We start from the raw sequence: 26,162 nt of genomic DNA, 5'->3' as shown, positions 1-26,162 counted from the left end.
ACAACAACTCCTAGAAAGGGGTTTCACTTTATAAAATGGAACACCTCAAAGACTCTCTTTTTAGAATAAGGCTTGGGATTTTATTTATGCTATGCTCTCTAACAGAAAGGCTTTCCCAGATGTCAAATTAACATTCAAATGTATATGTGTGCGTGTGTGTGTATGTATATATATATATATATATATATATATATCTCCGATGTCTGTCATATCTCCCTTCACTCACGGCTGGGTGCTGCTTCGCAGTGACAGACTCTGTGTGGGATTAACCTCCAATGCTCTCTCGCACAAAGATGCACAGCACTCGCAGGAACGTTATTAACCCGGTAAGTTTATTGGGTTAATGCTGCATCACAAGACGCGTTTCGGCTTGCCACCTTTGTCAATAGTGGTCGGCGCCGAACTGAGGTATTTAAAGTGTACACATACATCAGAGGTCACAAGCATAAACATAAACAAAGGACACCCTGCAACTTATTTCAAAGGTGTCGGCCATTACTAAACATGCAAAATAAAGCATTAAAGTAAATGTTCATACATAGCCTACATCAGCTATCGTAATTCTAGACAACTTATAAAATAAAGTGCAATAAACAAATTATGATGCCCTGGATGGGCTAAGTAACTGGCTAAGTTACAACACTTCACAGTTTAGCCCAGGATGGGCAATACACAACTCACAAGGAGAACAGATTTAGGAGAACAGATTTAGGAGGAACACTATAAGTGTACGGCCATTTCTTCACCACCATTCAGGCCACCTGGCCTTTTGGTCTGATTTTCGATAATGTGCCGCGACTCAAGCCTGCGCAGACGTTGAAATCTATTCCCTCCTCTGACATCTGGGGGCACTTGATCTATACAGAAAAAACGCAAGAGATCTCTATTGCTTTCATGGACTTTTTCAAAATGCCTGGTCACTAGTTATGATGGAAACCTATTCTGAATGGCCCGCAGGTGTATCAAAATTCTAATTTTGGTGGGATGAATTTTGCTTCCTATGTAACACAAGCCACACAGACACACCAAACAGTACACCGTGTGGCTTGTTACAATTCATCAGGCTACTGATCTTCATTGGTTCTTCTTTGCCTGGTATCGAATACTGCAAAACTTTATGGCTAAATTTACAGGCCCTACACTTAAGACATGGGTAGAACCCTGCCAGTTTTCCAAATGGTGACACCCTACTATCCTTCTCACAATGACTCTGTACCAGACTTGCACGTAGAGATCTAGCTCTTCTGAAGGTGTTACGTGGTGCCCGGGTAAATCTTTACCTATTAATTGGTCTGATTTGAGGATGTGCCAATTTTTGGCAAAGATGCGTCTAATGTCTATGGCATCACTTGAATAGTTGGTTATCATCCTCAATGTATCGCCCTTGCCCTTCCAATCTTGATTCCTCTTTCTCTTTTTCAGGTCATCTGGCCCTATCAAATCCTCCCTTTTAATCTTGTTTACTTTGGATTCAGACAAATCTAGAATGAACTTGTTATATCCTCGGGCCTCGAAAGTCACACGCCCTAGTGCAGTTCCCTTGATACGCAAGAGTTCGCCATACGGTATACTTCCTATAGTTGTTTCCGGATGGCAACTTTTGGCGTGTAGAATGGAATTCCCTGCGGTTGGTTTCCTGTGCAGTGAAGTGCACAGTCTACCCCCCGCAGGGAAAACCTTCAGGTCCAGGAAATTAACCAAATTCGGGCTGACCTTCCCAGAGAATTTAAGGTTCAAATTGTTGTTATTAAGAACCTGTATGTATGCCCTGGCTGATTCTTCAGTACCTCTATAGACAATAAATAAATTGTCTATTTATCTTGTCCAGCTAATGACCTTATTGGTCCATTCTATGTTACCACCCTCCCAGGCCACCTGCTCCTCCCACCAGCCTACGAAGAGATTCGCGTAGCTGGGGACATAGCAGGTGCCCATCGCGGTTCCACAGGTTTGCCTGAAAAATTGTTCCTGGAAAAGGAAAATGTTATTACTCAGACAAAATTGGACAAATTCCAGAAGCATAGCATTATGTTCTGCCTGATTAATGGGGTTAGTGTCAAGGAACCATTTGACCGCTTCCATCCCTAGTGCGTGATCAATACAAGTATACAGACTTGAGATATCAAGCGTTATCATCATATCCGACTCCCACTTCAATGGTTCAATAGTCAGCAAGAAATCCTTTGTGTCCCCTATGTACGATTTCAAGTTATGTACACATTTTGAAAGAAAAAAGTCAACGAACCTGGACATATTTTCTGTCTGGCTCCCCATTGATGAGACGATAGGACGGCCTGGTGGACTTGTTGCATTTTTATATTCATATGCGAGCAATAATAAAACACTTGGCAAATGTAACAGTTAAATGCATGAATAATAATAATGAATAAACAAGCAGCAAATAGTACTGGACGTCCTGCAAGAAATCAGAAGGATATATACACTAAATACATCAAATGATTACTTTGGATGTGATCTCTGACTCACTCGCACATCACAAAGAAAACACCTCAAGTGACCACAGCCACTGGCCACACATCAAAATGACAATAATCAAAGCTCAAACACTTCACCTGGTGCAACCTTCATCCTGACCCATTCCAAACTGAAGGACCTACAACCGAAGCCAGGACAATCAGCAACCAGATGCCTGCATTGAAGATGCGTCCATCGTTCAGGCCCAAACAATCCTGGTTTCTAAGCCAACAACCCTCAGCGTTATGGTCTCAAAACACACTAGAAGGTTTGAGAGTCTTTCCTTCCACGCCAAGGAAATTTACTGGGATTGGCCACCATCCATGCAAGCATTCCAGGGCAAAAGGAGTTCCCACGTTCCCTCTGCATTCTCACATGTTCCAGTCTTCATCTTAACGAAGCTTACAAAAGCCTTCATCCAGCAGAAAACAAAACAACCTTAAACGTGGATAAACAACTTAAACAAGCTGGGGGCCTTCCTGTGTGCTTAAAAAACCTCAAGCAAGGCAGAGTCAGAATTCAGGATGACATGAGGTCCTGTCAAAGCCAATAGTAAGAACTTCATAATACTTCCCATTGTACAAAACAATGCACATGTGTGCTTCATTGCCTACAGCCTCACATACTTCATCTCTCAATGTACAACAGTGGTGCACATTTGTGCACCACTGCTCATAACACTGCAGTTCGAGACCAAAAAGTGCATTCCACACCTCTCTCTCTCTCTCTCTCTCTCATGCTTTCAAATGCACATCCCACATGTTCTTTTCTTGGCAAGGCTGTTCTACTCTGTGACAGCTCCTTTTTTAAGACTGCAAGATTACACAAAAGAAACCCTCAAGGGAAAAAGGCATATGCAGAATGTCTTACATTCATGCTAGGGTAAAGTAAAATACCAAAAGACAATTAAAAAGATGGCAGTCAAAGGTCATTACATGGTGTCGGACCATAAGAGTGCCTCTAGCACTACAGCGACCCAAGCACTTCACCTACTACTACGTACTATGGAAGACTAATGCTCTTGCTGGGGTATTTCAGACTGGTCAAGTACCTAGAGAACCGCTATTCCCCTTTAACAAAGCCCTCACAATACTTTCTTGAGCACTTGAGCGAACCCAAACCCAGACCCACCATACAAGAGGCAGGTCTCCCGGCGCCACAGACCAGCACCAGGTGATCCTGACTTCCATACACAGTGCCCCACGCTAGAGAGCTTGGTGGTGCACGTTTCCACCGGTATAGTAAATCATAATGCGTTGCCCACCACCCCATCTGATTCTGAGTCTAAAAGAATAGAGTCCTTTGGTAAGCTCATCTTTTCATCCATTAGCTGAATCTCATGTCCTGTTGGACACAGTAGTTCAAGTTTTACTAGCAGCTCTGGATGACCTCTAGGCACCCCTGACCCAAGCTGTCCAGGGTGGCCATGATGCAGCAAACTTTGCAATCTGCTGTGGCTTAGACACGACCGACTGTCTAGGTCAGGCGATTGATAGGAGTGTGGCACCTAAGCATCAAGCCAAGCCTGTATGAGGCATGCATGCTTGCATGTCCAAGGATCCCTAATGGACATGCCATTTGATTGCTCTCACCTGTTCGAGAAAGCAGAATCCTACCTGGAATGCTTTAAAGAGAGCAGGGTCATAGCACATTCCTTCGGTCTGTTTGCCCAATCTATGTATTTCCATAAACAGTTTTGACCCTTTTAAAAGATTCTCCAATGCCGCCAACGTCCAACCTGGTGACAAGCCCAACAAATCTCCCAGCGCTTTTGTGGCCTAGTCCGTGTCTTAGAAAGGCAGTGCATGGCCATCAAGAACAACAAGAAGCTCATTCCTCCAACCTTCCAGCTTCTGTAACAGCAAAAACTCTTTAGTGTGTCCTTCATGGTTCATAGCCATCCTGTCGGGCAGGATATAGCACTTCCAAGTGTTGCAAGCAATCAGGTTATACAAATGGGTCCTCCAAACTGTGCTATGCCCTTCCATTCGTTTTCTCTGCTACATCATGAGGACGACTGATGGAGGACCACATGTCTGTCTTGCAGCAGGAAGTGCAGACCCTTCTAGCCAAAGGTGCCATTGAGACTATTCGGGCCTCAGATGTAGGTCTTGCTACTTCTTTGTTCCGAAAGAGGATAGAGACTTCCTACTGGTGACACATGCCAGATCACGAATGCGGGCTCTGCAATGGAATCTGAAGTCCCAGTGGGCATAACATCAGGGTTTGTTTATTAATGAACTGTGCGATTACTTAAAATCATTACAGTATAAAAAATGCAGTTTGGTTCAAATAAAACACAGTAAAATGCCCCCCCCTGCTCGACCTACACCGGTCAGGGACCAATGGTGCAGCTATGTGGTCTCGATACTGACTATGTTCACTGGTACTATACATTATTAAAAAGAATTAAAGTTTTTAGAGTCAGCATGAGACCTCGCATACTAAAGTCTGGAAGGCGTGTAAAAGTTCGACATCCTCAGTTGCACTGTGGACTTCAACGGCCCCTTAGTCAGACCCTCCAGCTTATCGCGATTTCGCGATTCGCAAAACAATCGCGAAATCGGCAGAGGAGCGCGATTACCGCGATTTTCACCTTTCTGGCCGCGAAAAAGGTCTCCGGGAGGCATAAAAAAAATGCTTACATCTTATTGGCTGTACGCGCACACGTCACTACATGGCGCCGTACAGCTGTAAATACCTGCCTGCTTCTTACTGCGGCCGGCATTAGGGATTGCAGAAAAGAAACGCAAAGTACGTTCTTGTCAGTGGACCCTGCCCATTGACACGATTTTACACATTAAGAGGCTGCATTCTCAGCTGCGCATGCCTCTCTCTTTTAAACCTCGCCGTGATAGCATCCCTCCCCTTACTAGACTCCTTCCCACTTCTCTTGCGGTCTCTTCGCTCTAGCCCCCCTCCTTCACTTTCCAGGTCCTATTTGCCCGTGGCAGGAGCAGGGGAGGGGATAGAGGAATGGAGGGTTTCTTTATGGATGACCTTTATCTCTAATCTGCTCAATTAGCTGCCGCTTTTACGTTCTGTCTCCGTGTATTATAAACACCAGTAGCTCTGTTAAAGCAAAGGGCTGGTGTTTGTGCTTGAAATAATTACCTGCATCGAGTTGTAGCTGAAGTTTACATGAGTATCTCAATGGGTAGCTCTGCTGTCCGATAACTGTTGTCGAGCAACATTAATCCAAGGGCTAGGCCTGCTGTCTGACACCTTGCTGAGACACCTTGCCGTTTTAAACGAGATATATTCATTTGGAAAAAAACTAACCACAGCGCCTGCCATCTGTGGAGTTACCAAGAGTGTGTACCAGACCATGCATGCCAGCAGACCTGGTTCAGGCAGGAGACATCCATTTTTTAAGCCCCAAATTATCTTTTTTAACTGTCTGCTTCCTAGAATTTCCTTTGCCTGAATGTACCAAAAGGAGGAAAATAAAGCCCCCCTTTTTATTCTCTATCACAATCTCCCTCTTTTTATTTAAAAATGTAGGCATGTATGTGTGAGAGTCAGCTGTACAGTGCAAGGCCCTGCCATAAGGGCTTACTGAGGATGTCCCTGCTCTCTCAGCCTTCACTAGAAGATGGATGATTGGAGGGACAGCTCCACTCTACGTGTCCTTACTGGCTGGTATTAGACCCGAAGACAGCTCTACTCTGCAGGCCCCTTTTTTTTTGTTGCGGTTTAATATAGCACAAACTCGACACAAAGGTATCAGAGCCCTTCACATGAGCAATAGTTGCATTACCGAAAGACACATTCATTTTTAGGCACAGGGAGGAATACCTCTTCCCCCGCCCCCTCGGCTATGCGGTTACTAGTGTATCTTCTGCTGTGGTCAGAAGGTGGACTGCTCTGTTCAGTGACTATGGGAGTTTGACAAAGGTCAGCACCACTGAAAGGCCCAAAGGACTGGGCAAGGGCGTAACATGGGAGGGGACAACTCTTCAGGGGTCCCAAACCCTTCAGATGGGCCCCATTCCTACCAAGGCCATTGAATGCAGTATAATCTTGCACTATATGCTTGGTCACATAGAGACACAATGAAACATTGACACAGGGTGGGGAGACGTAAACTCTTGCTTTGGGGAAGATGTTGGCACTGTTTGGTGAACAGGTGAGGGTTTTTCTCCTATCCCACCTTAGTGGACTTCATTCAAAACCTAAGTCACGTGCAGATGGAGACGTGCTGATTGGTAAAGAACAGTTACTCCGGCCCGAGGAAAACACTCCTCTTGGCCCACAGGGTGCTAAAAGTAATAGGGCCCCCTCTCCCGAGGTGTAGATGGGAGCTGTGCTTCTGCAGAGCAACAAACCATTTAACATGCCCATATCTGAAAATGGAAAACTCAGATAAATCACTTTACATTGATTTAAGGCTGAAAAGAAATGATTTCAAGTAAAATAAAGTGCTGCAATAATGCCGCTAAATTTCCATTTTTGTGCCACTAAATTTCCATTTTTGTGCCGCTAAATTTACAAATCTATGCCGCAATATCCTGGGGGGTCTGCTTAGTCGGCCCCAGTTGGATACCTTTGACTGATGGGACCATTTTCTTTTCGGCGACTCCCTGTGTTATCTGTGGATTGCCAACTTTAGGGCGGCGGGTCACAGGGCTCTTCGGGATGGTATCCTTTAGTTGGTTTTCGAGTGCCATTTTAACTTGATGGATGAACTTGCCTATCCTGGCTAATAAACATGTTGTGGTTTCAGAGAAACACCAATCCGAGGCCTCTCTGCAAGTTCTGTGGCCCAAGATGCGTAGTGCCAGACGTAGCAATCGCTGTCGGTCACTGGCCAGCTTAGTGCAGCAACATAGCAAGTGTAGCCAGGATTCTCTGCGATAGTTGCAAAGTCGGCAGGCAGTGGCTTCGTCCGAGTGTGCCCATCGTGGGTTGAAGTCCGTTATCCTGAGGGCCAAGAGGCGCATAAACAGAATTTTTTGTCTTGCTTCGATTGTTAGTGAGTCTTGTAAATATGGTTGAGGTTTACTGGGAGTGTAGGACTTGTCCAAGGCCAACGTTAGCGGGTTGGGCCGGAGCGAGGAAAGGTCTAGCTCAAAGGAAATAGACTGGACTTGGCGCTTGACGGCTTTTGCCCAGGCGGAATATGGGATTTCGTGTAAGTGCAGACTCCGCCCCTCGATCTTCAGAAGATCAATGGCTGGTTCCACCTTGGCTTGCCATGGGGAGCCCGCTTCCCCAAAGATGGTTTTTAGCGAGTGCTTCAAGGTGTTTTCGGGCGACTTCAGAACTCTGATGTAGTATTTTAGCAACTCCCCCAGTAGTACCAGTTCAGGACGTTTCAGGCCTATTTCCAGTCTCACCCTGTTATTCAGTGCCTGTTTGGGGGCTCGTAGCACCATCTTGTATGCTTTCACCTGTGCCGCTTGGACCATTTTCTCAAAAGCCCCTGGATAGGCTATATGGCCGTACGTGATGGCGGGGATCAATTTAGCGCTGAGTACTGTCCGCATCGGATCTGCAGAAGGACTAGCCAGACCGTGGCTTAGACGTCTTAGAGATGTAATTATTTTGTCAATTTTTGGTTTAAGCGTCTTCAGATGTTTGAATGCAGTAGCCCTCTCTGATACCCATGTGCCCAGATAGTTGTAGGATGGGGCCGTGGTGATTCGGTGCTCTCCCAGAGGCCATGAAGCTTTTGTTTTGTGTGAATGTTTGCCAAAGATTATTATCTTGGTCTTGCTCACATTAATATGTAGCTCGTTCTCCTTGTTGTACGTGGGGAGACTCTTTAAGGCTCTTTGGAGGCCTACCCTGGTATGGTCCATAATTACTGTGTCATCTGCATACTGGAGCGTACCCAGAACCAGCTTCCCCAGTCTGGGCGGTGCTAGGTTGGCATCTTTCAGGGCGTGCCCCATGTCTGCAGTGTACAAGTTGAAAAGCAGGGGGGCCAGAACACACCCCTGCTTTAATCCAGAGTTAGTGGCAATTCTTGTGGTTGCAGATGTGGCGCTTAGTTTCACCTGAACCCAGGTCCCCTCGTAAAGTGCTTTTATGGCCTTTAGAAGATCTCTAGGGATCCCCCAAGACTCTAGTTTTGCCCAGAGCCGGCTTCTGTTCACACGGTCGAAGGCCGTTGAGTAGTCGATAAAGCAACAGAACAGGGGCGGCTTATTCCGCATGTTGGCCTTCTTAGCGAGGTACGAAAGCGCTATGATGTTGTCCAGCGTAGAACAGTTAGCCCTGAAACCAGTCTGTGAGGGCGGGAGTATGCCGTTCTTATCCACCCAGGTTTCCAGGTCCTTAAGTAGAAGGCGGGCATAGACCTTAGCTTCAATGTCAAGGAGGGCTATCAGTCTGTAATTAGCCGGGTTAGAGTGGTCACCTTTTTTGTGAATAGGAAAGAGGATTGAGCCTTTCCAGGAAAATGGCAGGGTTGCGGTTGCGAATGCGTGGTTGAATAGAGGAGTAAGTTTGGAAGCGAAGAATGTAGGATCTTTCTTAACCTGTGCGGGGATCCCGTTAGGTCCAGGGGCACCATCGGTTCTGATGGCTTTGATGTGCTTTGCAATCTCCGCCTCCGAGAATTTTCCAGGTCGGGTCGGACTTGATTCTTCGTTGGGAGCACTTTCATAGCTGATGGTAGCTGCCGCAGCCTTGGACCACCCGGTGATGCAGTGAGACATCCGCTTTGGCTCACAGGTGTACAGCCCCTTTGCATACTGTTCCCACACTTTTCCTCCAACACTGTTAACCTTGTGTACGCCTCCTGATGACAAGCTGTTGATGTAGCGCCAGAGCTTGCTATTATCTTTACCTTTAATTATGGAAAACGCTGTCAGCCAATTCTGTTCGGTCCGTTTTCTTTTCAGATCCCAAATGTTCTTTTTGTACTTAGCTCGCAAAACAGCAATGGGGGGCCCCCCTGGCAGGTAAATACCTTTCTTTTTTGCTCTCACTGCCTTTTTAAGTGCCTCCTTAGCCAGCTTAAGACTGTGGGTTTTTTGGTGGGCTGGGATGATATTTTTTTGACCGCTACTTGATTGGTGAGTGTTGCCCATGCACTTCAATAAGTCATTGGTCAGTGTTTCCCATAGGTGTATTATACATTCACTATCTTGTGGCCTTGGTACTGTCACCCTGTTGGCTACTAATGCATTAAGTCTGTGGCTAAGATTGGTCGACCATTTTATTCTTTTAAGGACTAAGTGGTGTTCTTCGCCTGTGGTCATACCAATTACGGCGTAGGGGTCCGCCTGTTCTCGTGTCAGGTTGAATGTGACACAAAGGGGCCTATGGTCGCTTTCGGCTCTGTCGTCCACAGTGAAGTTGCGAAGTTTGTTAGCCAGTCCTGCATTGATGAAGATATAGTCTATAGTGGAGACATTCCTGAAGGCCGGATAGGCGGACCATGCGCAGTTGCGCGTTTTTTGTATCCCGTGGGTGGATTGCAAGTTGTAATATGCTAAAAGTTCAATCAGTTGAGCTGACTTCCTGCTAGGTGTTGTCATGGGTAGCAGGTCCAGGCCTCTCAGATTAAAGTCACCGACTATGATTACATCGTGGTGCAAGCGGCTTATTAATAGATCTTCCAGGGCGGTGGTGAATGATTCCAAGCCGTGTGGGGAGTGAAGTTTTGCAGGGTTGAGGTAACAGTTGATTAATAAAAGCGGGCGGGTTGTTTGGTCCGCTCTCAGTCCTTCTATTGAGATAGCTTGTAGGTCGGGTGGCTCCAGAGACATTAAATTAGCAGGCGTGGCTTACGAAGATTGACAGACCCCCTGACGGGCGACCAAACATCGTCCTTTTGGTTGCTGATTTGAAATATTCGTGGAAGCCAGCAATTGGTAAAGTGGACCTCGCCCAAGTCTCCTGGATACATAATATGTCCCCCTGTGCGAGATAGTCATGGGTGGCTGTAACCCTGCGGATGTTATTTAACCCTGCAATGTTCCATGAGATGATGCTAAGGTTGCGATCCTGGCCTCTTGATGGGCATGCGCGACTGGTGTTTTCATATGTGTGGGAGGGGTTAGGAGCCCCGTCTCCATGTGTCCTCCGTGAGGGGCAGTCTTTGCTGAGGACGCTGCACGATGCGCTGCTTTTCTTTTAACAAGATTTTTATTTTTAGCGGGGATCTAGGCCTCCCTGATTTCAGTCCCCCGTCAGAACTTGTGGAATTTGTGCCTTTGAGAACAGAGATGGATTGTTGTAGACCATAATGTGGTCTGAGGATGTGCGGATATTTTGGAACCCTGGGGGCGGTGACTTCTATACCCCATTCTGCCAGTTGCGATGCTTCATTGAGGACAGCTTTTTGGGCTTGCTGGTTTGCTAGTCCGACTATGGTGGAGTCACCGTGAGTGTCTGTCTCCAGGCTCTTGAACTTCACCCATTCGATCATCCCCGAGGTGATGTGTGCCAGGGAGTCAATGTGGCCGAAGAGTCGTACGATGTTTGACCTGTTCAGGATGTCAAAGGAGTCCATGGCTATAAATTTGGGGGTGAACAGCAGCTCGTAAATTTCTGGTGGCTTATTATTTTCTGAAGAGCGCCGTTGTGCCCCTTCACCAGGGGACACGTGCCTCTGATGAATTGGATGTGCAATGATTGTGTGACGGACACCTGGGCACTGTCTGTCTGAGATCGTGATTGGGGGCTTGCCTCTCTTGACAGTCCTTGCTGCTCATCATTGATAGCGTTCGGGTGTGGGGGGTTGTTGTATATGGCTCCTGATTGCTGGCTACCTGGTGCCTCAGTTGGTGGACCTGCCAGACAGGGCAGTCCCAACTGCGCTCCCAGATACGGAGGGCGGGTGGATTCTATCTTATATTGGGGACCCAACCAGTTGGACCATTGATGCTGGAAAGTCCTCCGGAAACCACTTGTGAGGGCCGTGGAAGATCCTCCACATTACAATGGCCCTCCAGAGGAGGGATTGAGTGCCTGGGGCCCTCACAAGGGACAGGTGATGCGTCACTGGGCTTAACAGTCTTCAGTGCACGGTTTAAGGTGAAGATAGGAAAGGGTGTTTTGAGAGTACTTTCAGTTATAGTAGCGCCGGAAGTTATTATGGCTGGTGGTATGATCCTGCTTTTGGTTTTAAGTTTCTTTAGTTGTTTCTTTAGTCTTTTTTTTGCTCTCCGTGACAGCGGTGCATTTGCACCGGCCGATGCGCATTTGGCCTTTTCCGAGAGAGGAATGCTGACGGATGAGTCGTCGCTTTCGGTGTCAGGGTCCAAAACCACAAGGTCCCCGCTTCCTTGTTCTGGCATGGTGAGCTTGCTGCATGGCACTGCCAACGAACCTTTTGGTGAGCTGCTGACCGTGGTGCAGGGATCATTCAGTACATCGTGCACTCTCGTCAAAGCTGGTGGCTTTTGAGCTAACTGTGTTTGAGGGGACCTCTCTCCAAGGCCCTTGGCCAATGCGAGCATATCTTTTAGAACTTCGGGTAGGCTTGCCAATTTTTCTATAATGGCGGCACCAGAGTTGATGTTGACCGCGTGGGCTTCAAATAGCACCTCTAACTTTGCTAGTTTGTCGTCTTGGCGCACTAAGTGCTGGGCGATTGAGTGCAAGAGATCAACTTGAACCTCCATCTTAGTGGACTGCCACAATAAGGCCCTAGCCATGGTGTCCTGCACTTCTCTTATTATGGACAGGTTTAATTCTTTGACCGTGACCTCATCGACTGAGTCTTGATGTTGTGTTAGGCCCAAGGTGCTCCATTCCTCCGTCTGCTGCGATCTCCTGGGATTAATTCTGGCTGAGTATATGGGGGTATCTTCTAGTGTGCGCTCTATTGAGTGTTCTAGTTTTTGCAGGAACGATGCCGTTAGCGCGGCCATACCCGGAGTGGTCGTCTCCGTTGTTGCCCGGGGTGTCACTGGCGTGCACAGGTGCATCCCAGGGCTTGTTGGGAGAGAGGGTGCGGTGCCCGTGTTTTGCTTTGCGCTACCTGTCTCCTCCTGTACACCCTCGGTGGTACTCCTGTGAACTTCAGCTAGGATCCTTAACAGGCTTTTCGCTCTGGCAGTAGAATGAGGTAGGGCTTCCTGGCTTCGAGCGTCTTCCGGGCTTTGGGCTTTTCCGGAGTCTGCAGGCTCGCATGAGTAACTGCGGGAATGGTCTTGCTTCGATATTGGCAGCCTCGATGTGCCACTGCCCTCGGGTCCTTGTAGACTCGTGTCCGTGGCTATCAGGCCACTGGGGGCCTGAAAGAATTGGGTGATGAGACCCTGTGGGAGGGATTTGCCCGGGACTGAGTCCTGAGAATTTTGGAAGTTGGTACCTTTAGTGCTCCTAGTAGTCCTTCTTAGTGCCGTGTTTTCAGGGTTCGCCTCCGCCCCCACCTCCTCCTCCTCCTTCGTGCTCGTCTTGATTTTTTTAAGTGTCATCCTTCGAACACCTTTAGGCACCGTATGCTGGGGCTCTGTGATGTGGGGGGGGGGGGAAAGGGGGGGGGTCCACTTGCTTGTATTCCTGGTTATTGAGGTGACTCCCCTGTGGGGGCCTTGAGCTTATTGAGCTTATTGTATGAGTCTAAGGAAAGTTACTAGCTCTCCGCGTGAGCAGTGCTATACTGGGTAGCCTCTTTTTCAGGGGGAGAGGGCGGTGGCAAGCGGAGCACACAGGAGGACCGCAGGCTGGGAGACCTAGTCAGGCAGCCCCTTGGTCCGCACCCTCGGCTCTTACTTTGCGACTACCTCTAATGGCTGCTTCGCTCGCCACTGCCACTTACCTCCACGCTGGCTGCTCGGTTAGCCTCCAAAACTCCAGGCTCCAGGCTCTCCGGTGCACACTCGGGTGCACACTCCGGAAAATACCAAAAGGCCAAAGATCCAAAAGGCACCCGACAGCTGCCTCAACTATGGATGCTGTGGCCCCGCAGGTCCAGCTCACAGCTCTGTTACAGGCTTCCGGGCTTTGTGTCCTCAGCTCAGAAATGGCTAACAGTAGGTCAGCGGGACAGCACAGTTTCCCTTGTTCTGTCCACACTGGGCTCGGTGCCCCGGAAGCTACAGGGAGCTGCCTCTACTGCCTCTGCTGCTGGCACTGCTGGTGCTGCGGTGGTGGTGTTGGTGCTGCGGTGCTGGGGCTGGTGCTGCGGCTCGGGCTCGGCCCGTGACAGGGCTCTGACTCTGGCTCTGGCAGAATTCTAGCGCTTCTGACGTGCACTGGCTCAAGCGCTAGCACACTGACAACACACTGACAGCACACTAACAGCGTCCGTCGGAAATCCCCTCTGCCGGAATTCAGGGATGTCAAGGTTAGTAAGTAGTGGGTGTCCCCCTTTTTGAGCGCCAGTTGCAAAACTCAAATGTTTAGGTTATTTATGTGTTTTGAATATCTGAAAGAGACACGTTAGTGATAGATTCCTTACCTTAGAATATCCCCAGGCGTCAGACTGGATCCGGAAACTTTTGCGTAGCAGTACCCTTGCGCGTCGGTAGGCGTCGTCTGCGGCTCCGCGTCCGTCGTGGGCGCCGTGATGACGTTAGAAGCCGCCTCCGCGTGCTGACATCAGTTCTTCTTTTTTCCGCGCCAGCTAGCGCAGATCTGGAAAAAGCAGTAACCCAGTCAATTGTTGACTAACTTTTTGGTGATCATTTTGATCCTTTTCGAAGTCTTGCGACTCCGACGGTGCCGTAGGGATGCCCAGCTTCAAGCATTGTGAAGATTGAGACCGCACCATGTCGGTCACGGATCCTCATCGCCAGTGCCTGACGTGTTTGGGCGTCGACCACGACGACGAGGCCTGCCCCAACTGTTGGGCCCTTTCGAGGAAAGCCAGGCAGGAGCGGTCCTGCAGGCGGCTCGAACTCCGGCAGTCGGCCCTGCCCCGCGTGAGGTCTCGGTCCTGGTCCCACAGGAGGTCGAGGGACAGGTCGCGGGGACGGAGCCGTCACAGCTCTGGGAGTCGGCACCACTCCTCCGGGTCCAAGTCGTCAGGTAAGAAACACAAGAAGTCGAAGAGGCATCATAGCTCTTCTGACTCCCCCCGACGCTCGCGCGATGCGGCCGGGGGTTCGGGTGACACCGCCCACGCGGCACCTCGGGAGTCGCGGGCGTCGCGTCCGGCCCCATAACCTCCGGTCCCTGGGCTGAACGCGACGCCGGAGGAGATTGAGCGTTTCCTCATGGCCATGAGGTCCCTTTCTCCTCCGACGGGCTCCGCGTTGCCTCCGGGCCCAGCGAACCCGTCTGGGGCCCTAATGGGTCAGGGGCTTCGACGCCGTTGGGTGCTTCGGCCCCGGCGCCGCAGGGCCCCACGATCCCGACACCCCCGGTGCCCTCGGGCTCGGCGCCGCAGGGAACAGCGGCACCGGCACCGCCGGTGCCTTCGGGCCCGGCGCCGCAGAGCGCCGCTGGGCCTTCCTCGGGCTCTGGATCGTCACCGGTGGACCTTACGACCCCCCCGGCGTCGGTCCGTGTGGTGTCCCCTCCGGCGCCGTCCTCGGGCGGCGCCGTCCCCGATACCTCCTTTGCTTCGGTTCCGACGTCGGGACGGCGCCTGTTGGCGCCGCACCCGACGCCGTTTGGAGATTTTTAGTTCTATGAACCGACCTCATTGAATTACAACCCTGAATCTCAGGAGATGGGTGATGAGGATTGGGAGGGGTCCGAGGACCCTCTGACCAAGGAGTGTCAGTCGAATATGGACTGGGCAGGAGACCTTGGGGAGGCCAGTGGCCTGGACACCTCTCCAGACCCTGGATTTGTCTCTCCTCCTACCGTGGCTTCGGAGGTGGGGGCTACCTATGGTGTGGTGTTGACGAGGGCGGCCAAGGCCTTGGGCCTTGAGCTCCCCGTCGCGGCCGTGAGGACTAACCTCCTCACAGAGGTCCTTAAACCGCAGTCATGCTCGGCTGAGCCTCGGCTGCCTTTTAATGAGGCCTTGACCGACGTTCTTTTGGGCACTTGGTCCAGGCCCGCTACGGGTTCGCCTGTGGATAGGAACGTGGCCAGACGCCACCGCCCGGCTCCGGGCGACCCATGTTTCCTGTCCTCCCACCCCACCCCTAGAGTCTGGTCATCCAGGCCTCTAACACCTTAGCTGCTTTGGAACGTCCAGCTCCAGTGCTGAACGTTCCATTGCGCAGGTGCAGTTGGAACCTCCAACGGCCGACGGCAGCACTCCCGAGGTAGTGGTGCCGTCGGCCGCTGGACGGGCGCAGCGCTTAAGGGGCTAATTCCCAGACCACATTCCCGACGGCCCCGCCGGACAGGGAATCCAAGAGGTATGAGAATTATGGAAAGAAGATATTCTCCTCCCTTAGTTTGGGACTGCGGTCTTCCAACACCGCATGCCTCTTGGGCCGCTACACCCACTCTCTGTGGGAGACGGTGGCGGAAGTGCTGCCAGAGTGCCTGTTGGAGGTACGGGCCAAACTCGGCCAAGCCCTTGTGGAGGGCCTAGATGCAGCCAAGTATTCAATCAGGTGTTGGCTGGATACTACCGACTCGCTAGGCAGAGCGATAGGTACGACGGTGGCGGTAAGAAGCCACGCCTGGCTGAGACCCGCCAATTTTTCGGCAGATGTCCAGAACACTGCCGTTCGATGGCCGTCGCCTCTTTGCGGACCACGCGCTTGAGCGCTTTAAGGACTCCAGGGCTACGGCCAAGTCCTTGGGCCTCTCAGCCCCGCGCCAGCAAACGGGTTCCTTTCGCTCCTTTCGTGGCCAAGGAACGGGTGTCCCCACACGTGCCTCCAGCCACTCGCCGCAGACTACCATCCAGCGCGGCGGCGGCCTTGGAAACCGCCGCGGAGGTGGTCGGGGAAAACAAGCGAGGTCAGTCCACACCTTCCCCCGCAGCATCCGCCTCGAAACCCTCCTAGTCCGTGCTTTTCGGCCCATGTGACGCCAGTGGGAGGCAGGGTTCGCCATCACCACTCTCACTGGCGCACTGTCACTTCGGACAGGTGGGTGCTGCAGATCATCCGTAGGGGCTACTCCCTCCCCTTCGAGACGACTCCTCAAGCCATGCCACCGCAACACCACCGCGTATCGGGGGATCACTTGCGGCTCCTGCAGGAGGAAGTTTCGGCCCTCTTGGCCAAGGGGGCCATCGAGCGCGTTCCTGGGCCAGAAGTAGGACGTGGTTGCTACTCCCACTACTTTCTGGTACCCAAGAAGGGCAAAGGGGGCCTACGCCCTATCTTGGATATGAGGAACGTCAACGGCTTCCTCCGGAAGGAGAAGTTCAAAATGCTGACTCTGGCTCAGGTCTTATCTGCCCTAGACCCAGGAGACTGGATGGTAGCGTTGGACTTGCAGGACGCGTATTTCCACATCCCTGTGCTGCCGGCCCACCGGCGTTATCTGCGGTTCGCGGTAGGCCACGAGCACTTTCAGTTTACCGTGCTCCCCTTCGGCCTTACCAGCGCCCCACGGGTGTTCACGAAGGTGATGGCGGTGGTCGCAGCTCATCTGCGCAGGTTGGGGGTCTCAGTCTTCCCCTACCTCGACGACTGGTTGTTGAAGGCGGGCTCGCCCCAGACAGTCGTCAGCCACCTCCAGACTATGGCGGATCTCCTGCACCAGCTGGGATTTTCCATCAATGTGCCGAAGTCGCACCTGTGCCCCTCTCAGAAGCTCCTTTTCATCGGAGCGGTTCTCGACTCGCGCAGTTTCGGGTTTACCCGCCCGAACAGCGGGTTCGGGATATACAGGCTCTGATTCCAATCTTTCGGCCTTTATCCCGGATTTCGGTCAGGTTGACGCTGCGGCTTCTGGGGCTGATGGCCTCCTGCATCCTTCTGGTGCATCACGCACGGTGGCGGATGCGTGCTCTGCAGTGGGACCTGAAGTTTCAGTGGGCCCAGCATCAGGGCAACCTGTCCGACCATGTCCTGATCTCGGAGGGCACTGCGAGACAGCTGCAGTGGTGGATCACGGACCACGATTGGGTCAACAGCAGATCCCTCTCCCTTCCCCAACCGGAGCACGTAGTTGTGACGGACGCGTCCCTCCAGGGCTAGGGAGGCCACATGGGAGAGGCGGAGATCAGAGGCCTCTGGTCTCCGGCGGAGTCCCGGCTCCATATCAACCTTTTGGAGCTGCGGGCGATTCGTCTAGCACTGAAGGCATTCCTCCCGTCTGTCCGAGGGAGTGTAGTGCAGCTGTTTACGGACAACACCACCGCCATGTGGTACTGCAACAAACAAGGCGGGGTGGGGTCGTGGACCCTCTGCCAGGTGGCTGTGCGCCTCTGGCAATGGCTGGAACATCAGGGCGTGACTCTGATGGTTCAACACCCGGCAGGTTCTCTGAACGCCAGGGCGGACGAACTCGGCCGCCGGTGCATGATGGATCACGAATGGCGTCTGAACTCGGACGTGGCGTAAGGTCTCTTTCAGCAGTGGGGAGAGCCTTGGTTAGATCTATTCGCCACCGAAGAGAACGCGCAATGTCATCAGTTCTGCGCGTTGGAATTTCCAAGGCGGCACTCGCTCGGAGACGCTTTTCGTCGCGATTGGAGCTGCGGTCTGTTGTACGCCTATACCACTTCTGCCCAGAGTGCTGAAGAAGATCAAGCGCGACCGGGCACAAGCCATCCTTTTGGCTCCGGACTGGGCACGAAGGTACTGGTATCCCGAGCTACTCAGTATGTCAGTCGATCCCCCGGTTCGTCTGCCTCTTCAGGAGGACCTTCTGTCGCAGCAGCAGGGGACGGTCCTCCACCCGAACCTGTCCAGTCTCCACCTCCATGCTTGGAGATTGAGCGGCGACAGTTGAGGCCATTTGACTTGCCTCCTGAAGTTTGCAACATCATTCTGGCAGCCAGGCGTCCCTTCACAAAGTCGGTATACGCCTGCAGGTGGAACAGATTTGTGGCATGGTGCACAGCAAAGGCTGTGGATCCTGTTAATGCCCCTCTTTCTGAGGTTCTCCTCTTTCTTCTCTCTCTTGCCCAGCAGGGCTCTGCTCTGGGCACTGTCAAGGGCTATCTTTCAGCTCTTTCAGCCTTTCTGAGGCTGCCTGACCAACCTTCTTTGCTCAAGTCCCCTATCGTTAATCGATTCCTGAAGGGCATCACTCATACGTTCCCTCCTGTTCCCTTCGTGATGCCTCAGTGGGACTTGAATCTGGTTCTTACGTTTCTGATGTGCGCTCCCTTTGAGCCACTTCACAACTGCCCTCTTCGCCTTCTCTCTTTGAAGACTGCCTTCCTGGTAGCCATCTCCTCTGCCAGGAGAGTGAGTGAGCTCCAGGCTCTATCTTGTAAGCCTCCTTTCCTTTCAGTCCATCCGGACAAGGTTGTGTTACGAACGAGGCCCTCCTTCCTACTCAAGGTAGTCACGGCCTTCCACATTGGGCAATCCATCACCTTGCCCACCTTCTTTCCGCCTCCGCACCCCTCGAGAGAGGAGGAGAGGCTCCACCGTCTGGACCCAAAACGTGCGCTCTCCTTTTATTTGAATCGCACACAACAGTTCCGGGTGGATGATCAACTCTTTGTTGGATACGCGGGCGCTAAGAAAGGGAAAGCGGTGCACAAGCGGACCATCTCCCGGTGGATCATCTTGTGTATCCAGGCGTGTTACTCCTTGGCTAAGAAGGAACCCCCTGTTGGGCTGAGGGCTCATTCCACTCGAGCCACAGCCACTACAACTGCTTTGGGCCAAGGTGTGCCCTTGCAGGACATTTGCCAGGCGTCTACGTGGGCCTCGCTGCACACGTTTGCAAGACATTATTGCCTGGACAGTCAAGTCCGGAGGGATGGCTACTTTGGCGCTTCCGTCCTCCAGGACTTTCTGGTGCGATTATTGGTTCGCAGACCCACCACCACGGGTTTGGTATTGCTGGGGTATCTATTCTAAGGTACGGAATCTATCACTAATGTGTCTTTCAGATGCACAAGTTACTACTTGTGTAACGATATATCTGTAAGAGACATTAGTTAGTGATAGATTCCTTACCTACCCACCCATCCTCCCCGTTCTGCGAACCGATATCTAGGGTTAAGGTCATCCCCTTTCAGGGCCCTAGTTTCATGGCACCAGTGTTGGTTTTTGGCATGGCTCTGCACTTCTGGCGCGGAAAAGCTGTGTCTAAGAACTGACGTCAGCACGCGGAGGCGGCGTCTAAGTACTCCGACGACTTCATCACGGCGCCCACGACGCCGACGACGGACGCGGAGCCGCAGACGACGCCTACCGACGCGCAAGGGTACTGCTACGCAAAAGTTTCCGGATCCAGTCTGACGCCTGGGGATATTCTAAGGTAAGGAATCTATCACTAACTAATGTCTCTTAAAGATATATCGTTACACAAGTAGTAACTTGTGCTTCAAGCCCCCTTACTAAAAGACATAAAATCTCCTCCCGGAGACTGCGCAAGCGCAGCCTTTTGGTCCTCGACCTAAAAAGGACACAAGATGACGTTGCCTTTTCTTATATTTAATGTTTTTTTGTCATTAGAAAAATGTTTTTAGTGTTACAGGTGTTCAATTTTGGGTGTAAAGAAAATGGCAATGACAGCGGATTAGGATTAACTTTTCATTCAGATAGAAGTAAAGGACAATACAACAGCATTCTTAACCTTTAGACTTGCATACTTAGTTTCTGTGTGGCACTCAGCCAGATTATTTAGTTGTTTTAGCTATAAAGAGCAAGTAGAACGTTTTATGCTCGACTCCTACAATTCCACACAAAATGTTGAACAGAAGGATGAAGTGAGTATGACTTAGGCAATCTTGTGAGAGCAGCTCACTCTTTAGTCACTTTTAGCTTGCTACATTTGCCTTATCTGAGAATTAAGGCACTCCTGCCAAGAGAAAAAAAATATTATTTTCACTAATTTATCAGAGGGTATAATTGTTTGCACATCAAAATCTTCATTTAGTAGACCCATTTTTCTTAGGATCTTATGGAGATAATGAGATGCAGGCTTTAAATTCAGAAAAGACAACAGGAGTTTCACTGCTTTCAGGAACATCAGTTGAAGCCTTTTCTAGGTGCTGTGGAAATCAACCACCTTCTGTAGCCGTTGGTTAGCCACCTCAACAAAGTGGCCCCCTCTTCTTGCCACCACAATGACCAGAGAGAGCTTATAAAGTTGTTTAACACTACGCAGTTGATAACATGAGCCAAATGTCTGCTCTGTATTATGCAGATCTTATACAAGATTAGATTCCATTGCTCTCCATTTTTATACCGGCTGATGCACTCCTGTTTTTAAGGCCAGTTCTCTGGGACTTGTGCAACTCATAGGCAGTTTTTGGAAAAAGAAACAAAATCTAGATACTACTGCAATCTCACTGAAATGCTAAGGAGCTCCTTTTTAGGCTTTATATTTCAAGAGGCAGAGTTGTCAGAGTCAAGACTAACTTTTGCAGTTCATGCTGCCCATGTATAAATCACAATAGATTGTCCAAGCAGAGTTATTCTTTTAGAAAAATGTATAATTGTTGTTTCTTAAAGGTATTTATGACATTAACTGTATTACATGACTGCCTACATTAAGTTCTTTTTTAACTGCCTCTTGACTTGCCGATGTAACAGAGTTTACATTTGCAATGACAATCCTTAGCCAAGTGCGGCGCCGGGTTGCAAGTGTTTGAGTTTATTGAATTCCCCTACTTGTGCGTCCTGTTGTCTTACTGTGTCTTCAGGGGGTGCGTACAGGGAACCGAGCCAGCCACAGGCTTTGATCCCACAGGTACTTGGGCCACAGGAGGTAAAGGTAGACATTCTGGCCACATAGAGGATACACATGAGCAACACTGAGTAGTCTGTGGATAAAGAGATGAGGCATCGTGGGAGGGGGTGGGGTGTAGTTGCCTCAGCTGCTGAACTGTCACTTAAAGAAATTATGTGCATAAAGGGAGGAACACATTGGGAGAAGCAAATGTACCAGTCGCTTGAAAATAAATTCACGAAGTCCAAAGCACACAATCTACACACTGTTGTCTGTTGCTTGAAGTAATGCATTACATGCATTTTGGGATCAGTGGATTCAAACTATTCTCAGTCACTGACGAATTGATGTAGGGTTCAGGCCTCCTATGATCATTGAGTGCAGAAACAAGATGCCACAATGCAGATTTCAGGCACGACAGCCTCTCAAGACCATGCACGGCAGAAAAAGAAGGTAGCAGTTCAGTGGAGCACAAGGAATGTGTTCTAAAAAAAACAGTCGGTCTGTTTGTTATTGATGACCTGAGAGGAGTGGCTACCTGAAAATTGGTTAATTGGTCACCAGTTCTATTATTGTGTGTGGTAATCTGTTGCATCCTGGTGGCTAGACCACTCAACCCTTGAAGGGATTGCGGTTTTCCTGTATCAGATGTTGTAATTGGGTGTGTATTTTCTGTTTTTTCTCTTGCATACATATTTATTGCCCCTCTTTTCAGGCCACTGGCACTCTATGGTTGTCTCTTAGTTGATGTGTTTTTTCTCTTTCGTCATTTACGCGTTGTTAAAATTGCTTATGCTGCTTTTGTGGTTCTATTAAGTGGTTGGAGAGCTTTTTTGATTGATGCCTGCATAATATAGTAAGGGTAAGCAGAACTGAATTTCAGTCCTCTGTTGATTAATGTCCTGCCTCTTGCATTTCCAGGATTTAGAAGGAGTTGACATCATCCTCGGAGTTTGTTCCAGTGGACTACTGGTCTACAAAGATAAACTAAGGATAAACCGCTTTCCATGGCCAAAAGTGCTGAAGATATCCTACAAACGAAGCAGCTTCTTCATCAAGATACGGCCTGGGGAGGTAATTTAATGCTTTGTAGTTGCACCACTTCCTTTCCTTAATTCGTCTTTTGGTTTTAAGTCCAGGGGTGTTCCAAAATGTCAAAATCGCTGAAAAATTTGAACTCTCTGCCAATAATAATGTAGTAGTTTATAGCTAAAGCACTTGCCATATACCTGATTGTGTAACTGATCTCCATAGATTTGTTGTTAATTCAAACCACTTCCCATACAGTGTGAATACAGTACAAAGGTTAAGATTGCATCCTGCAAATAATGTATCTAGACACATCTATTTGGATTTTGGGAGGGCACATAGTAACATTTTCCTGTAAATTGGACAAATTATTGTACGCTTTTCAGCCGTTGAAGGCTGCGGCTTAACTAGCTACCTTAATCCTATTTCCTTTTTTTTTCGCTTAAAAATAGTTGGGAAAAGGTTTTCTGTTACCTGTGCTGCTCTACTGACTTACATGACACAGAATTTACTTAAAAATATATTTTTGTTCTACAAATAATTGGGTTTGCACAGAAAATGCATAAGAAAAGCAGTTTTCTATATGTTTTGTAGAAGTGTTCCATGTGGGCAGAACTATTTAGTGCTTATTACTATTAGTGAAGATCCACTGAATGGTAGTAATTGGCTTTGGGTCCTTAAGAAATATATACACATACATCTTGAAATACTTGTATATAGTGCCAAACGCATGTCCCATTAAACAATTACTAAAAAATATAATGTCCGTATTATCCATACGAAACTTAACAACTTAAGCATTAAGACAAGATGTAAGAGAATATTGCTTATCTGCACTATAATATTTGTCTGAGTGGCGATATGTTTGAAGTCCATTTTGCACCTTTTGCTTCATGTTATGGAAATCTGAGCTTTTAAACTACAACTTTGACTTGTTTCAAGTAGCCATGTGACGATCACAGTTACATTGCAAACCCTTTTGAGATGGCGGGTGTGTGAATTCCTTTCTATCACCAATGCAGCCCTGCAGAAGCTTCTGAATATTGCATTTATATAATTTCCTATGTTTTTTTTTCTTTTCATCTTAAGGTGTCTCTGTGCTGGTATCCAGAGTTCAGACATTTAAGTCTTGTATTTTTAAGTGCAATAATGGCTTACATCTTCTTACTGGCCACTCCTGTTGTGAATTTATCCTTGATGTGATTGCGGTTTATTTGCTTTCTAAATATTCTGTGAAAAAAAACTAAAATTAAAGGGAAGTTAAGGTTGGTGAGTGTGTTAATAGTGGCAGCAGCATAAAACCTATAAGTTCTAAAGTTACGATATAAACCTTAACCTTGCCTCCAGCCCTTGCCGTACTAATGTGACCTTAATTCCCACTTAAGCCCTCAATTTTGAAAGTGAAGTGTGTGTGTAAGTGATTGTGAGACTAAGTAACTGGAGTGACACTGAACTGAATAGGTGAAAGTTCTTGTGGGTAGGTGATGTACCAATATTTTGTGTAAGTGTGTCATATTATTGCTCTAAAATCTTTATTGTTTTAGTACATAGAAAATGCATCTTAACGGGAGCTCAGAGCGCTCCCCGCTTGTAGTATAGATATGAATAAACAAAACATTCCCCAAACTCTCCCCTCCCCCTGGGAACCACAGCGCTAGAAAGTGTGTCATAAAAGTGGTCTCTCATGTCTGGGGGTCTCTCTTCAATTAGTACTCTCCTAATTGGAATCTGTCAGTCAGAGCAGGGGAAGATATTTGGGCACGTGATTTCTCGAATTCGTAGGATAGCAAGTCGATAAAGGGATGCCAGAGCACAGAGAATGAGGTGCCTTGTGCTGTGAGCGAGAAGGTCAGCCTCTCCAGTTCCAGAATATACTAGAGGCAATGAAGCTAGCCCTAATCAGTAGGAACCTGTCCCGTCCCAAAGTGTGTTAATATGTTATACAAGGCTACTCGTGGTAGCCAACTGAATTTATCGACCCCTACCCGACTAGTGTGGAAAGGTGAGAGTGTTGTGCTACCCCAAAATTGTGTAGGCAGAGAATCGAGGGAGCTGAGTGTTTAGGTGGGTGTCTTATTCTATCAATAGTTGTGTCCAGTAAGTGGTAAGTTTTGGGCAATCCAAAAGCAGACGTAGTAAGGTGCTGTGTGAACCGCTGCTTCGCCAGCCCTCGAGTGTATGTACAGGGCTACCCCGTTGCAGGCGGACAAAACGTGGCGATTGTGGTAGCTGTTTCAAAACTGCCCATGTTACGGCTGTGTGCCACGAGTGGCAGTATATTTCCTCCCATTCCTTCTGGGTTAGTGAATGGCCCAGGCCCAGTTCCCATGTTCACGAGCTTGTCAAGTGGGCCACTGAGGTAGGTGAGCTAAAAAAAAAAACCCATAGAGCTCGGTAATGAGAAGTCTATCTGAGGCCTTAGCTACCAACCACTTTTCAAAAATGGTGAGGGGACGTGGGGCTCCTGGGCGAACTGTAGGGTGCATCACCCATTGCCGAATCTGAAGGTAGTGTAGCCGCTTGGATTCAGACAGTGCATAGTCGGATCTGAGTTGTTAAAAAGGTATGGGACCCTCCTCATCTAACAGGTAGCCTATGGATCGGCATCTGGCTTGCTGCCATCATTGCACATAGCCAGGTTCTGAGCTGGGATGGTGCAGTGAGATAAATAACGGTGATGGATCTAGCCCTGATCTTTGGACTGGGTAAGAGTGGTCTGCTTAATTCAGACACTCTGTTCATCACCACCCCCTTTTCTGAATCGTTTTTGGCCACTATAGGTGTGGCAGGGTATACTCAGACATGAGTCCCTTTCTCACTGCACCATCAGGATTCAAGCAAGCCGGGCCGACGACGGCTGAAATGCCAGAAAACGGTCCCCGGTAGCTTGTCTCCTTTCTGGTGAAGAATTGGCTTGGTAGTTTAGTCTGCCCTGTTCCCATGATGCACTGGGCCAGGGACAGACTGATTTGCATATAGCCAGGTTCTGAGCTGGGATGGTGCAGTGAGATAAATAACGGTGATGGATCAAGCCCTGATCTTTGGACTGGGTAAGAGTGGTCTGCTTAATTCAGACACTCTGTTCATCACCACCCCCTTTTCTGAATCATCATTGCACACTATCAGCCTCAGCGGGGAAGGAAAAGCCCACTGAGACTGTCTCAGACCTCTAGAGAGGTTTCTGGTGATAGATAAAGGCTTCTAGGTCAGGCAGTCTTATGTAGAAAGGGGGCAGCCAGTGCTTTTCTGATTCCTCTCAGGACCATTCCTGGAGGAACCAGAGTTGTGCCGCTCTGTAATGGTGCAAAAGGTTTGGGATGCCCAGGCTACCATCAGTGGAAGGTCTGTACCTCAGTTCCTTCTGCATACAGGAATGACCATCGGCCCATACAAATAGGTTCAATGTGCTTTTCAAGGCCAGGACGGTACCGGTGGGGGGGCGGGGTATTCAACTAGCAAAGCCTGGAAAAGGAATAAGATCTTGGGCAGGATTAACATCTTCAAGGCGACCACCCAACCCAGCCAGGAGAGACAAAATTACCTACATCTGGCTTTGTCCGTTTTAATCTGTTGGTGTAAAGTCTTATAATTGAGGGATGCAGTCACCTTAGCTGGGGGGACAATTTGTATATCTAGGTCGGGGATGGCTGTAGTCGCCCGTTGTATCTGATACCTACGGGAAAGAACCAATTGTGTATCTGGCACAAGGGAGAGATTGAGAGCTTAGAATTTGTGCACATTAACTCAGAATTCCGCCGCTTGCCCGAAGGCCCCCACTTAATTTAGAAAGGCTGGGGGTGAGGTGGAGGGCTCTTCCAGGGCCATTGAGACCTCATCAGCATACAAACTGATGGTGTGGTTTTGCCCGCCAAAAGGGAACCCTTTAATTCCCGGGTTATCACACACTCCCTGGGCCATGGGCTCAATGTAAAGCGCAGAAAAAAGGCGTGAGAGAGAGCACCGCTGGCACGTGTCTTTGCATATAGGGAACAGAGTTGACGACTGGCCATTCAACCAAACAGTGGCAACTG

The 26,162-nt window shown here is 49.3% G+C and overlaps 1 protein-coding gene across 12 annotated transcripts in view; it reads left to right on the top strand.

Annotated features, from left to right (window-relative positions):
• LOC147732987 (protein 4.1-like) overlaps positions 1–26,162 on the top strand; it is a 586,946-nt gene that overhangs the window by 145,410 nt on the left and 415,374 nt on the right. For all 12 annotated transcript variants that reach the window (XM_086957538.1, XM_086957536.1, XM_086957532.1 and 9 more), the window contains exon 6: positions 22,024–22,176. In XM_086957538.1, the coding sequence (XP_086813664.1) occupies positions 22,024–22,176 (153 nt within the window). The remainder of the gene's footprint in view (positions 1–22,023; positions 22,177–26,162) is intronic.

Source organism: Lissotriton vulgaris, chromosome 2_1 (assembly GCF_964263255.1).
Source record: "Lissotriton vulgaris chromosome 2_1, aLisVul1.2, whole genome shotgun sequence".
Taxonomy (NCBI): domain Eukaryota; kingdom Metazoa; phylum Chordata; class Amphibia; order Caudata; family Salamandridae; genus Lissotriton; species Lissotriton vulgaris.
This window is presented reverse-complemented; position numbering and strand designations above follow the sequence as displayed.